Genomic DNA, 15,452 nt, shown 5'->3' with positions numbered 1-15,452 from the left:
CTTCTGAGAAAAGAATCATGTTGCAGTGGAAAAACTAAGAGCACAGCCTGTATTTACATGGGATTAATTTACATACCGTAGCCATTGAACAAGAGTTACAAAAAAGGAAGGTCACACCCAAAAGGCAGCTGTAATGCTTTTATTATTTTAGGATTCTGTCCAACTGTAAAACCTAAAATACATCTCAGAAAGGACTCAAACATTACAGCAGACATGAGGTGGAGTAAGATTAAAACAACATCACTGTGAAGGGTAGGGGCTCACTTGAGTAGCTTCATCACAGAGCTGAAAGGTGCCAGATTCTCACAGGACTTCATCCACTTCTGCACGTTGGCCGGGGCGCTGCTGGCAGTGCCCGTCTGCTGCAGCACGCTCCACGCCACCACATCGGCCAGCGTCAGTTCACTGCCCACCAGCCATGGGCTCTTGCCCAGGGCAGCGTTCATGGAGCGCAGCACTGCTCCTCTCTCCTTGCTGCTGCCTTCTTTCAGCTGGAAGATGGCTGTGTCCACCCAGCTGTCGATCAGAGTCGAGGTAACTGCATTGTACTTCTGCCCAAACAGGGAAAAGAGAAATCGAGCGATGTTCCCCTCTCCTTCTATGGGGCACATGGTTTGAATGCTAAACTTCATTTGGGGTTTGGGAACTGAAATTAACAGAAGAAAAAAAAAAGTGAATCCAACATAGTAAAGAAATTAACTAGAACAGTAATTCCATGATGAACATTTGTGATGCCAGCACCACTGTTAATATCATTAACCTGATGAACAGTTTTCAGTCTTGTGGGATAAAGAGATCACTTTTTGAAAAATTCAGCCAAATCTCCCCCATAATTTCTAGTTACCTTATTTGTAGAAACTAAACAACATGAAAAAGCCCCCCAAAACCTGAGGGTACAAATAACCCTGTCAATGCCATGTGTATTTTAACAGCAATAACTATGAATAAGAATCTTTCTCTTCTGGCCCAGCATGGTTCACAGCTATGAAAAGAGAACAAAAATATTTCCTGCTTCTTCATATCCACCATGTCAGCACAGGGACAATGAAGCATCTGTGTGCAAGGGTTTATAGCACAAGTTTCATTTTCTCATCTATTTTAAGATACTGATCTACAAATTTCCTTCTTACCATCTTTCCAAATCAGAGTGAAGCCCAACTGATACTCGTGACGTGGCTGCTTCTTAGTCTGCTCTCCAAAGCATTTCAAGAGGTTTTCTGGCACACTTTTCACTGATGAATGTGTGTGAACAGCTGATAATATTTTATACCGTTCACAAAGCAGACTGTGTATCACTAACAGTGACAGTGGAGGTAGAGAAGGATTTGCATTGATGACAACATCTTTCAGGGCTCCATAATCCTGAATGGAAAGTAAAACATTCAGCAGGTAAGACACATTCCAGATCATACTCATAACTATTGCTTTCATTTGACACCAAAATTTACATAGTCATGCATGTGTGTATCTGAAATTCTAATGATAGTCAAGTAAATAAATTCAAGCCTGGACGTTTAAAACTTGTTTAAAACTTTAAACATCTTCCTTCCTCAACATGTAATTAAATGGTAATTGTATGTTGTGAAATGAGTTCTGAGTGTCCCAGGTTTTAATGCCCCCCTTCCAGCCCTGAAAATGGAGTGTTGAGAAGGTACCTACCAATGTAGCTGCTCAACTAAACTCACCTTTCCAAGCATCAGATCTAAATCTGCTCCATTTGTTGACAAAGGAGAAAATTCATCAGTTTGAATGATATTTGTTACATCAAAGTCAGCATCTGGGGTTTGTATCATCTTGGAGAGTCCATCCACAGCACTCTTCAGTTCATACAAGCGCTTCAGAATCTCTTCCTGGCGGGATTCAAGTGCTTGAAGTGATGGGTCAACCTCCTCCTACAGGAGAGGAACAAACAAGGCCATATAAACATTCATTCAACTCAGTGTCAAAATAGTCTACAGCTCACTTAAGTTTTGAAAGATTGAACACCTTCAAATAGCCAGACCATTGTGAATATCATGGGCTTATGTCTATCAGTAGTCTCTTGCCTGTATGAGTGTGGTGAAATGGCATATTTAATAAATTCCTGAAATCTTCCCGCTTAATAGATTCTTTTAAACCATTAGTTACAGCAAACTCTGTAACACAGTCAAGATCAGACAAAGAGTTGGCAGTGAAGTGCTGAACGATGACTGAAAAATCAAAGACAGCTTGTCAGGTTCTTTTCAGCCCAGAAGAGCAAAGTTGGTAAGTCTGTGGTACAGAGGCCAAACAAGGAAACTTTGACATATCAGGTAGTTAATAAAAGTAAAAAGCTCTGCAAGTTTAGATGGATGGTATATTGTGTGGATTCAGTCTTTGTTTCAGAGAATATAAATTATAGTTGAAAATAAAAGACCACGGACTTTATATGTTAATACCAATGCAGCTTTTAATCTGTATTACCTCACAAGCATCTCATCTTACAATCTCTTTTAAAGGAAGATGAAAAATATATTCCTGTGGCAGGTTTTAAGTCTACAAGCTTAAAATAATGTTAAAGAAAAATTTTCAAATAGCCTATTTCTAAGCATCCTGAATAAGGATTAAACAAACCCAAACTATCATGAATGAAGAGATAAACAAGGCATCGAAGTAAAATCTTTATATCCACTTAACATAATAGTCTCAAAGACAAGACAAGGGCAGACCTCTTAAGTGGCCATTATTTAGTTAGTACACAATTCCATACTTTGCAATGGGAAGGTATTTCATTAGCATTTCTGTTAAGTTCTGCCCCAAAGTTACTCCTCCTTAGCGTCTCCACCATCAACCTGGGTGAGGGCACAGCAAATCCAGGATGGCATCAAGCTAAAACTGGCCACAAGCGGCCTGTGAGAATGCCATGCATTCCTGGCACTGGAGAGAGGCTGCTCAACTAAACCTATGTAACACAGTATTTGGCGTTTTTGTCTTATTTAAGGCAAAAGAAACTGAAACTAGAAACTGAGGCTGAGGGTGTGTAGCTGGCTGGAAGCCGAGCTGAGGCAGCAGAGCGATGATGCAGCAGGACGGAGCGAGGCCTGCTGGGCGCTCTCCCGGGGCGGGCAGGGAGCTCAGCACGGCCATTCAAACATAAAAACCGCGGCAGGGACACACGCGAGAGCCCAGAAAAGTTAAAATGAGAACTACGGAAGGCTTTATAAACATTACAAAGAAATTCCTGAAAACGTTGATTTTATTTAACCCTCGGACGCGCCGCTTACGGCGAGGCGGAGCCAGGGCCCCTCCTGCGGGCTGGAGCGGTGGGACTCGGCCCCGGGAGCTCTCCGGCACCGGAGGATCCTCCCGGTCCCTACCGGAGCTGGGGCTCTCACCGGAGGGAATACCGGCCCAGCGGCCGCATGCCTGACCTCGCCAGGGCGAGCACCGCGGGCCGCAGCCCAAGCAGGTCCTTCCGCCCACCCCTCGCTCGTACCTGCGGCGGCGCGGCAGTGCCGGGGGCGCGGTGCAGGTTGGGCAGGGGGTACATGCAGCTGGGCAGGTGCTCCGCCAGCACCGCCGCGCTGTGCAGCGGCCGCACCTTGTACATCGCGGGCATGGCGGCTCCCGGCCCGCCGCGCGCCCGCTCCGCCACCGCCGGCCCGCCCGCCCCCGCGCCCATTGGCGGAGCGGCGCGTGATTGACACGCGTGACACCCAATGGGCTACGTGTTCGCCCGCCCGCCCTCCTGCCATTGGCCGGCGTTGGGCGGGGTTACGCCGCCGGGCCGGGAGCGGCGTCCGTGTGGGGCGGGCGCGCTCTGGCCGCTCCCGGCGCTGAGCGAGCGGGGCGGGAGCCTGAGGAGAGCGCGGCCCGTCCCGTCCCGCCCCGCCGGGGCCCTGATGGAAGCGGCTGTGCCCTGGTGAGTGTGTGCACCGGCCCGGCACGGCCCTGGTCCCTGCGCTCGCACCCCCGTGTTCAGGCGGCTTTGCTCACCTCACGGGAGCCGCGCTCCTCGCACGGGCCATACCCCGCGGTTCCGGCTTCCCCCGGTTCCTGCCTCCCCTCCCGGCTCGCTGGGGGAAGCCTGGCTGGGGTTTCTGCCCGCTCTCACCTATGCCCGTGGTTTGCTGTCCCTCTGTCCCCAGTCCGCAGCCCGCCGGGGCCATCCGGCCCATCGACCGCCGGTCTGTCCATCGCATCTGCTCGGGGCAGGTCGTGCTGAGCCTCGGCACTGCCGTGAAAGAGCTGGTGGAGAACAGCCTGGATGCCGGAGCTACCAACATCGGTAACTCTTCCTCGAATTTAATAACTTTCCATAGGCTTCGAAAGCACGTCTTTTTCCTCAAAACCGAGTGCATGTTAACAAATCTGGGCAAATATTTTCTGTTTGGGCAAAGCATCTTTACAGTGATTTTACACCTCAGGCTAATAAAACATTCTGATTCCCAGACTCCAGCTGCATTCCTAGCAGCATGTGAGATTGTGTTATTTAATTTATAGCGGCCCGTTTGGCCGCTAAAAAAGTGTGTGGTCTGTGCAGCAGTGGTCAGGCTGTGCCAGCTCGTGGCCTTGGGCTAGCCCCGGGTAAAGGCAGGGCTGGTTTCCAGAGCTTCCAGGATGGTGGCTGGGACAATTGTGAAGACTTTTGTTCAGACCCAAGTTCAGTGAAGCTGAATTATTTGGAACTACAAACTGGTTTGCATTAGATTGACCTAACTTTTGACAGTTGTCAGGGGTTAGGGTGTTTTTTTGGTTTTTTTTTTTCCTGTTATTATTAAATTTTGACATAGAAAGCTGTTATTTGAAAAATTGACTTCAAGTGCAGAATTGTTACAAACACCGTGTGTGAAGATAAAGAATTAAAATACTTTATGACTCAATTTTGTAGATATAAAACTTAAAGATCATGGGGCCGAACTGATAGAAGTTTCAGATAATGGAGGTGGAGTGGAAGAGGAAAACTTTGAAGGCTTGAGTAAGTTGAATTTTTTTTGTAATTTAGATGTGGGCATTTAGTTTAATCATATTTAATGGACACTTGGCTTTGTGTGTTACCTGCAAGACTTGAGCAACTCTAGACTGATCTTCTACAGTGCTCTTATGGTTATAGTTCTTCTAACACAGAAATAGTCTTTGGTTTCTTTGCTTATTTGAGTGGCATGAGCAATACAAATAGTCACAGAGGAGAAAATCCTATAGAAGTCCATGTGGATTAATTCATGTTTAATCGTTGGTCGTTGTTGAAGGAGTTGAGCTGTGTGGAAGGGGCTGCCTTGGGAAGGTGAATTATAAACTCGAGTATTTGCTGAAGGGGAACTGACATTGCCCTGACTGTCAAACTTCCCATTTGCTAGTTTGGAATTGCACAAAATGGGAGCAGAAACAATACTGTCTGATGAATCTAACTAGCCACTGCAGTAGAAGTACTGTCATTTCTTTTTTGATAAAACACCTGGGAATCTTTTCCCCATAGGCTATTCCTCAGTAACTTTGGTGCTCACTGTACATTTTTGGTTCATCAGAAGCTCAATGTGCTGCTGTTCCAGCACAGTGAAAGTTCAGGGGTGCTGCTGCTAGGTCAGTTTGTCACCTGATGACTGCTGCTGCACTGAGGGTGTGCATTGAGTCCTCCTCAGCTGTGGTGGTGGCTGGGCTTGTGCTTGTCCTGTGTGCACCATGCACAGCACAGGCTGCTGCTGGTTTCTTGCAGGGCAAAATCTGTGACAGGTCCAGCAGCAGCAGCAGAGGCGGGTGCTGTGTCCTGCTCTGAGGCATCTTGTAGAGCTTCTAGCAATAATGCTGAATAAATCTGTGATGTAAGTGTGAAATAGCAGGTGCATCTGAGGATTTTAAAGAGATCTTGTTTATAGGAAAAAGGGAAAGCAAGCAGTAGTTTGTCTTTAATTGTTACGTAAAATGCAGTGAATAATACAGAAGGTGTTTTGCTTCTTGATATGCATACAAAATGTACTTGCATAGACCAGTGGCACTTTGAAGTGAAATATAAATATGAAATATCTTTTTCCAGCTCTGAAACATTACACATCAAAGATACAAGATTTTTCTGATCTAATACATGTTGAAACATTTGGGTTTCGAGGTGAAGCTTTGAGTTCACTGTGTGCATTAAGGTAATTAATATTATTTATTAGTGGTAGGAAGTTACTATATGCACAAAACCACTGCACCCTTTAAGTTTACCATTATTGACAAAGTGGGGCTTTGGAAACTTCCAGTTCCTTACTGTCAGGTCTGTTTTGATCATTAGGTTGCATGATGTCCTGAGTCATATCCAAGCAAAATTATTCTGTGTTTCTAAGCACCTAATTGGTCATTTTATGTACAAAATTTAGTGTTACTTAAGGATGCAGATCTTTACAGGGTGGGATTGTGTATTTGCATGAGTATTTGATCCTCTGATGTAAAGCACTGTAATATTTAAGTGCTGGTTGTTAGGTTTTAAGGCTGTACTTAAATTTCTTTCAGACCAACTATACATTTTAGATCAGCTTTTGTACACAGTGCTGCTGGTATATATTAGAATGAGGAATGTAGTGTTCAGCAAAACTAGATTTTAACACACTGAGTTTTATAAGAGAGGGATGAAAGGGCTACAAATAAGAATGTGTAGCTAGGGAAATGTTACACTGCTCTAAAGAGCAGGTTCTTAGTTGTGTATGGGGAACAGTTATTTTAATAAAATTAATAGTATTGCTGTAGCTTCTGTGCTGCTTGTTATGAGGAATAGATAAGGTAATAGGGTGCTCAGTGAATAATTCTGTTGCCTCTCTCCTCCCACTAGTGATGTTACCATTTTCACCTGTCATAAGTCAGCAAAGGTTGGGACTCGTTTGGTGTTTGATCACAATGGCAGAATTACTCAGAGGACTCCTTTCCCACGGCAGCAGGGAACCACTGTCAGCATCCAGCAGTTGTTTTATACCTTACCAGTGCGGCATAAAGAGTTCCAAAGGAACATCAAAAAGGTAAGGTCAGAAATTCTCAATTCAGAGCAGTATTGTCCTCTAGAATTTATTCACTGCTGAATGAAATTCACTTCTCTGTAGAATGTACTGATTACAGACTATTTCATGCCTGTCTTACATCTTAATCAAATAACAAAAGTCTTCTTGTATGCTTTTCTCTTCTACTTTGCAATATTTGGATTTAAAGGTATATTTTCAGATTTTGAAAAGAATCCATATCATGATCACTTATCTGTGTTTTAAAACCAAACTGCTGTGTTGTGGCTAAATATGTCTGGTAAACATCCTGTTTATTTTTAAAGTACTATTTTTCATATGTATATATTTTAAATTTAGTTTGTAAAGATTTTAAGGATAAAACTCCCCCCTTTGTTAGCTGCAGATATTGAATGCATTGTTTATACATTTGTGTTTTAAAAAGAGATTTCATATGAATTTGAACTTTCTTTTTCCTTTAATAGGAATATGCAAAAATGGTCCAGCTGTTGCAGGCCTACTGTATTGTTTCCAAAGGAGTGCGGATTAACTGCACTAATCAAATTGGCCAGGGGAAAAAAAGCTGTGTGATATCCACTGCTGGAAGTCCCAGTTTAAAGGAGAACATTGGAGCAGTATTTGGACAAAAACAGGTATTGCTTTTATTATTGAAAAGAGAGAGGATGTAGCTGTAGAGAGGGAATTCTAATATCTAATAAGATGTGAGAGGATGGAGTGTTGGTCTGCAGCACACCCCAGAGGCTGACAGAGGAGAGACACCGCGGCCTCCACGGACTCTGAAAGTCCTGGATCTGCTCACAGATGTTTTAGAAATTATCTAGGAGATGGGTTTATGGCTTAATATCTCTCTGAAAACAGTTTTAAGAGCTGTTGTGTCAGCAAATGGACTGTGTGCCACAAGACCAAGCAATTTAAAAAAATCCTTAAAATGGTGTGATGTGAAAGTCTTAACTGGAGAACAGAAAACTGAGGTGTATCCACTTTGGCAAGCTCTTCCTATGAAACTAGGTTTTATTCTGGATAACCTTTAAATGGGATAGCTGTCAGCCCCTGTAAAGCTGTAAACTGTGATGCTTTCTAAGGAATAGCTATAAAAATAATTGTTATCCTCTAGATGACAGCAGAGTAAAAAAAAAAGCTCAAAAACATCCTTCCTACAACTGTATATTACAGTCATCAGAAATATTGAGTGGTTGATAGCTGCTGGCTGTTGATAAACAATTTTTCCCTCCACAGTGCCCCTACAGAGATCTCAAAGCCTGTTCATGCTGTGGCTGAAAGATGAGAGGGAAGATGTAACTTTGTCTTGCCATGTGGCGCCAAGCATGGTTGAAAATTGAGTGTTATCTGAATAGAATAGAATAGAATGTTGAGCTTACAGCCTGTTTTTTAATATTGAATGCTTAAATTGATAGGAGCTCCTCTAATGGCAGAAAAATAATAATGGCATGATTGGGAAAATGTTTCTGGTAAACGTAACTGTTCTTAGGGAGCTTGTGATTCAAATAACACATTTTTTAATTGTTTTATTTTGCTTTTAAAAGAAACTTTTATTACTCTTTTTTCCCTTTATTTTAGCATAAAACATGTTTAGGTCATATATATGTCAAACTGTCAATCATTTTATTGTTCTGCCTTTGTACATTTAATGTAAGGGTCTGTGAAATAACTTAAACACAGGTTGTGATATCAAAGGATGAAAACAGGCATTTCTTAGAGGAATTTTTCTGTTTCTCAGCAAACAGTGCTATTATCTTCTAGTAGGTTTGGATATTTTAAGTCTTTGTCTTGGTCAGCTCTTGGTCAGCCAAACTCACCATTTTTCTCAAATAAATTTTAAGGCTAATAAATGACAGTAAAATAGAAGGGAAAAATCTATATAGGTTTGATGTTTCACTTCCTTCCCCTTTTTTCCTTTTTCAGTTGCAGAGCCTTATTCCTTTTGTTCAGCTTCCTCCTAGTGAAGCTGTTTGTGAAGAATATGGACTCAACCCTGCTGACATGCCACAGAATCTTTATAGGTAATTAGGAAAGTACAAACCACTGCTGCCTGTGGCACTTTACCATAAACCAAAATTTAAAATAATAAAGTAAAAAAAAAAAGGTGTGATATATAGTGTTGAAAAGAGCCAAGAACAGCATCGTAGATACTGGGATGCAGTTTTGTGGTAGCCTTTGTCACACGAGGAACTGGGAGAGGAAATGTGTATTTGTATATTCACTGGTGCTGTATAATAGTGTTTCCTTAAACCCCTATAAAACACATTCCCCTCAAACATGCTTTTCTCATCCATTTTCCCTTGCTCTCACATTGTTTACCCAACAGTATTGGTGGCTTCATTTCCCGTTGTGATCACGGTGTTGGAAGGAGCACGACAGACAGACAGTTCTTCTTTATCAACCAACGGCCCTGTGATCCAGCCAAGGTGAGGGGCTGGTTTTATTGTCATCAGCCTCACTAACTCAATATTCTCTGAAAACCTCAGCATTAGTGCTCATGTGTATGTTTGTTTTTTGGTGGTAGAAGTTCCTCAGTCTCAAGTTTCTGTCTTAGTTGTGTCTATTTGAGTGAACAAGATCTTAATAATACAATATATGTTTCAGTACATTAATTAATGTACACTGGTGCAAAATAGAAGATCATATTTTTGAAATCTATTGTTTTTTCACCTTTTTTGCAGGTTGTCAAAATTGTGAATGAAGTTTATCACTTACACAATAAACACCAGTATCCATTTGTTGTCCTTAACATTGGGGTAGATTCTGGTACGTTCTGAGTAATTTTTAGTAACTTCAGTAAAGGCTATTACAATTTCTTCTTCAATGATGTTTGTATTTAGAGAATATTGTCATTTTCATCTGTATGACATCCTGCACTCTGGGGATTTTTTAATGCTCAGTTGATGAGGGAGAAATAGAATCTAGCTGTGGTTCCACTATTTTTCCCCTCCACCTTTTCTATACTCAAAAATAAGTTCTTAAGTGATGAGGAAGAGGTCATCTTAAATACAAGAAAACTTGTATCATGTGTTTGTTTGCTGGGATGTTGAGACAGTTAAATCTGATTTGCAGACAAAATGGCAAACAAAGCAGAACTAATTCTGTATAATAACATTGCATTTTATTTGTAAAGCAGTTACTTTTTTCTTTTTTTTTCCAGAGTGTGTTGACATCAATGTAACTCCTGACAAAAGGCAGATTTTACTTCAGGAGGAAAAGTTTTTATTAGCAATTCTAAAGACTTCTCTGATGGAGATGTTTGGTAGTGATGTTAACAAACTGGATGTCAATCAGAAACTTCTGGATATTGCAGGTAGGACACAAAATGTGGAAGTTTTGAGTATGACATATGGCAGAGAATTAAAGATGGAAAAAAGTGTTTTTAAAAACCCAAAAAAGAAACTAAAAAGAAAATTAAACAAAAAATAAAGAAGAACCCAAAGTTGTTAAGTGATTGTTATGGAAATGACACATGCCAGCGCAGCAGGATTTACAGTCAACTTTGTGAGGAAAAAATTCACACAGAATTAACTGATAATGCTTGCAAAAGATTTCTGCCAAGATACTAAAAGAGACCTATGGTTTTTTTTATGAGAATGTCTTTGAGAAAAAATGGTTAAGGGGTCATAAATAAAATATGAAAATTAAGTATGAGTTTATTGGGTTTTAAACTTTGATTCTTTTATGTTACCTACAGAAATTGATGATTCTCTTGTGACTGTGCAGTCTTTCAAGATTGCTTTCCCGAGTCAAGATCATCTAATTCTCTTCCTTTCATTCAACAGAGCCTCTCTAATTTTCCTTTTTTGCTGACATACAGAATCAGTTGTAGCCTGATTCTCACTGTTATTTTAAGTTAACCTTCGGTAAAATCCTTGTTGGACTGGCAGTTGATGAGGTTGAAGTCCTCTAATGACCAACAAATCCCATATACTCTTAAGTGCCTATTGTGCCAGCTCTTTAACACTTTGCCAATGGAATTTTATAGTGACCATTGAAGTGTAAGAGCAATTCACTTTTCATCGTCACTCTGTCATTAAACTCTTTTGATAATATAAATAAATTTGCTGATTGGGCTGATTACTGTTCCAGTTTAAAAAGAGATCACAGATTCATTCTCAGTAGTGTCATTAAATGTCTTCAAGATGTAACTGTTTCTGTGTTGATATTAATGCATTTCAGCCCTCATTGTCTGAAGCTTCAGGGCTCCTTTGAGCTATTTGCTATTTTTCTACCTCTTTTCATTCCTTTTCCTAAAGCACATAGTTTAATTTATGTTCCCAACTAACTTAGAATCTTGAAATACTCTGTATTCTGATTTCATTAGGTAACTTGAAGAAGACACTTCCTGAAAAGGCAGAAAAGCCTCAGGCAGACATGCTGTCTGACTCTGAGACTGAAAGTCCAGGTGGTGAAGGCAAAAGAACAATGACTCTTGCCAGATTAAGGGAGTCATTCTCTCTCCATCAAGCAACAGAAAGTAACTTTCAAAGCTCTAAAAAGGTAAAACAGCAGCACAGTTCCCCTAGACAAAGGTTACTCGATACCACTGGGGGTACTGTAAAGATTCAAAAGGCTGTCTTGACTAAGAAGGCTGAAAGTTGTCATAAATTGGACTCAAAGGTGTCAATTCCAAGGAGACACTTGAGAAAATTAGAAGATGCTTCAGATTCTGGATTCTGTAGTATTTCTGAGTCAGATGCTGGATGTAGCACACCAGAAGCTGGAAGCTGCATCAATAGTGAAAGTGCAATTAATTCTGAGGAAGAATTCTGTAGCACAGAAGAACAGATGCAGAAGGAGTGTCTTAAAACTGCTGGATGCAGTAAGAAATCATTGGACTGTGATGTTCAGGTCTTGGGCACTGAACCCGAGCTAGATCAAGTGAATGACTGGGCTGATCAGAACAAGTTTTCTCAAGAAGGAAATAGTTGTTCTCCAAGAGTAAAACGTTTTAAAAGCAGAAAGTTTAAAACTGAAGCAGATGATTCTAAGGCAAGTAAATATCCTGAAGAAAAGAACACTAGTGTTGATGTGCTGGTGGAAGTTAAAAAGAAAATTGTGCCTCTTGAATTCTCTATGAAGGTTTTGGCAGAAAAAGTAAAAAAGGTAATACAGCAACAACAGAAAAATACAGAAACTGAAAATTACAGAAGATTTAAAGCAAAAATTAGTCCTGGGGACAACAAAGTAGCAGAAGATGAATTAAGGAAAGAGATCAGGTATTTCTGCTTTCACTTGTTTAATATATTTTACTCCTCCATTAATAAAATTAGTTAAGGAAAAATGTAAGACCTGTCTTGAGGGTGGGCAAGAGCCTTACATGTACTTGCTAGGTTTGGGTCTATTTTTTATTTAATGTCACAAAAATCTATTTGATGAGTTATTTTACTGACAGAGCAGCTACTTGAACTAAATGCAGACAGAATGTGGAAGAAGACACTAAAAAGGCCACAAACTTCATAGATTTGGCTTAGATCAGCCTTGTGAATTGCAATTCAGTCAGAGAACCACCAAATGTCATGAAAGCACACCAGAAAGACTGCATAGCTCATATTCCTACCTTGTGTGAATGAAATTTGGTGAGACATCCCTGGAAAAAGAAGTTACATTCAGGTGGTCGGGACAATCAGTGTCTGTGATTTGTTAATATTTGGATTTAAAAAATGTGTTAGGAAAGTCTTCTAATTGTGAAAAGAAGGCAAATATGTCAGCTGCCTTCAAAACCACCCTGCCATCTTCAGTGTTACTTACCTGGGCTATTGCCATATTGCCTGCTTCTAATTTTGTTATCACAAATGGGGGAAACCTGCCTTAATGATGGATTTTGTTCTGCCAGAAATGGCCTCACGGGTCATTGGCAGTTTTTTTTTTTTAATAGAAAGTGTGTTCTGCAGGGGAGAAACAGAAGTTTTTAAGTTTTGCATGATAACTGATAAGGGTGTAATTTATAATCTCTTTCTATTTTTTTGTATACAGTAAAGAAATGTTTGCAAAAATGGAAATCATTGGCCAGTTCAATTTAGGGTTTATAATAGCAAAGTTGAATTCTGATCTTTTCATAATTGATCAACATGCTACTGATGAGAAATACAACTTTGAGATGTTGCAACAACACACTGTTCTCCAAGGTCAGAAGCTGATAGTGTAAGTATTCTCAGTGTTTAACAATAACATGTTTTAAGTTGAATTCAATGTTTCAGAAGGATATCTATGATTTATATTTATGTAGCATTTCACACCTTCAGAACACTTGAGACTCAAGTGGTTTTTATATTCTGTGTTTCAAAGAATCAATCCTTACATGAAACATCAATTCCATGGATGCAGTTGTAGCTATGCAGCAAGTCAGTGGTCAAACAGATTTCCCACAGTTTGGCCGGATATTGGAGACTGTTCCTGCAGCAAGGAATGCTGCCCAACTGACTTCATCTGCTGAGTAACACTTGGAAGCAACTGTTCAGTAGTGAGATTTTTTTTTTTTCACACAGTAGAGTGAAAAGTTTTACTACAGAGCTCTGTATTAAGTATTTCTAGGTTGTTTCTGAAATCTGTCTTTAATTCTCTGCACTGTGTATCTATGCAGCACCATCTTTTTTTCTCTCTTTCAGGCCTCAAAATCTCAATTTAACAGCAGTAAATGAAACTGTATTGATTGAAAACCTGGAAGTATTCAGAAAAAATGGCTTTGATTTTGTCATAAATGAAAATGGTGAGTTTGGATGAGGTTAAAAGGACATCTGCCATAGTTACCACTTTGGTTAGTTAGTTACATCTATCAAAAGATTAAACATTCATATATATGCACATCACATCATAATAACATTTTAAAGTAGTTTCTCAGCTTTTCTCTCAAGAAAAAAAGTAATTTCTTGTACTTCTCTGTTTCTTTATTGTCATTGAAACCTTCCAGCTCCTGTAACTCAAAGAGTTAAATTGGTATCATTGCCAACAAGCAAAAACTGGACTTTTGGGCCACAAGACATAGATGAGCTGATTTTCATGTTGAGTGACTACCCTGGAGTGATGTGCAGGCCCTCCAGGGTCAGGCAGATGTTTGCTTCTCGAGCTTGCAGGAAGTCTGTAAGTACTGTGCTTGATGTTTGTGTTCAAATAAATAAATACCACATTCCTGGTGTAGTACAGGTGGCTGTATCTGCATGTGTATTGCAGGGCAAGTTCATTTACTGCTGAGTGTCAACAGCTAATATCCTTCTTTCTGTTCCTCATGTTTTTATCTAGTGTACTTTGGGAAATATTTCTGCTAGTTTTTTTATTTTGTTCCAAACTAATGGGCTTATGAGCCCAGTGTTAGCTGTGTTTTGTCTTCTGATTGTCTGATTGAAGGTGTTTTTTATTTTTAATGCCTTATACAGAATTTGCTATAGTAGCTGAAGTACTGGTCTGGTCTGTGTCAGCTGGCAAATGGAAAAATGAAAGAATTCATTTTTTTCCCTTTGCTTGCAGGTGATGATTGGAACTGCACTGAATGTGCAGGAAATGAGAAAACTGATCACCCACATGGGTGAGATTGAGCATCCCTGGAACTGCCCCCATGGAAGGCCTACTATGAGACACATAGTCAGTTTGGACTTGATTTCACCACAATAAGTCAGTGTCTGTTTATTAACATTTTAAATTTTAATTCTTGGCAATATTTTGAGCTTTTATCATGATTCTCTTATTTTGAGTAAAAAAAATTTTAGGCAGTCTTCAAGTTGGAAGCAAGAGCACTTGGAGGCATTCAGCAGGGTTTCCTTGTCATCAATACCAACATCCTGGAATTCATGTAAATAACTTCTCTCTTATTGCAATTTGCTGTGTGTTGTACTTCTTTGAACAGCAATCACAACTTTTATAAAATAAATACATTTATATATAAAGATAAGGAGTAGCTGAACCTCATTTATAGAAATACACTGATTCTGAAAATGAAGTGGAATGTGAATTCACGTCCCTGGTAATGCTATAAACCAAATATTAGTTTTCAATATTTATACATCATGTATATGATAATTTTAAAGAAAATGAAAGTTACACACAAGTTTAAATATTTTTTTCTTATACCGAAGCTTGGTTTTGTTAGATAATGACTTAGAGCTTTAATATTGCATTTAATGATTAATTTCCCATTATCCGTGTTTAAGGCTTGAATAGAATTATAAGTCTGGCATCATTACTTTTAATTAGCATTGTCCCCTTCCAAATTCCAAACTTGTTTTTCAAGAACAAGTTTATCTTCATTATCTTTTTCTGATAATGAATGGGAAAAAAAGCTGTCTCACCAGGCACTGCCAGTCAGGTCAGTTCAAAATCTATCTCAGTAAAATCAAAACAGGTAGAAAATTATCTTTTTGAATCAGAAACTATTAAAATAGGTAGCTACGCTCTTCCAGTTCTGTAGGACCAAGATCTGACCCAAGAAATCTCTGTTTATGTATTATGTTCCCTTCACGCTCCATTTGTCGCTGATGGAGCTGCAGCCGTGATGCTGCTGCTGTTCCTCCA

The 15,452-nt window shown here is 40.0% G+C and overlaps 2 protein-coding genes across 2 annotated transcripts; one reads left to right on the top strand and one right to left on the bottom strand.

Annotated features, from left to right (window-relative positions):
- Positions 1-123: 123 nt before the first annotated feature.
- Positions 124-3,612, bottom strand: AIMP2 (aminoacyl tRNA synthetase complex interacting multifunctional protein 2). The gene is made up of 4 exons (XM_030958206.1): positions 3,455-3,612; positions 1,686-1,892; positions 1,131-1,362; positions 124-646 (listed from the first exon to the last, which is right to left on the bottom strand). Exons 1-4 carry the CDS (start codon positions 3,575-3,577, stop codon positions 261-263), a joined length of 948 nt encoding a protein of 315 aa, XP_030814066.1. The 5' UTR covers positions 3,578-3,612; the 3' UTR covers positions 124-260.
- A 129-nt stretch (positions 3,613-3,741) lies between these two features.
- PMS2 (PMS1 homolog 2, mismatch repair system component) lies at positions 3,742-14,827 on the top strand. Its single transcript, XM_030958004.1, has 15 exons — positions 3,742-3,880; positions 4,107-4,246; positions 4,850-4,936; positions 5,990-6,092; positions 6,764-6,947; positions 7,409-7,576; positions 8,868-8,965; positions 9,271-9,370; positions 9,626-9,710; positions 10,105-10,257; positions 11,272-12,166; positions 12,924-13,091; positions 13,556-13,656; positions 13,858-14,027; positions 14,412-14,827. The coding sequence occupies exons 1-15, from the start codon at positions 3,861-3,863 to the stop codon at positions 14,553-14,555; spliced, it is 2,616 nt and encodes an 871-aa protein (XP_030813864.1). The 5' UTR covers positions 3,742-3,860; the 3' UTR covers positions 14,556-14,827.
- Positions 14,828-15,452: the final 625 nt, after the last annotated feature.

Source organism: Camarhynchus parvulus, chromosome 14 (genome assembly GCF_901933205.1).
Source record: "Camarhynchus parvulus chromosome 14, STF_HiC, whole genome shotgun sequence".
NCBI lineage: Eukaryota > Metazoa > Chordata > Aves > Passeriformes > Thraupidae > Camarhynchus > Camarhynchus parvulus.
This window is presented reverse-complemented; position numbering and strand designations above follow the sequence as displayed.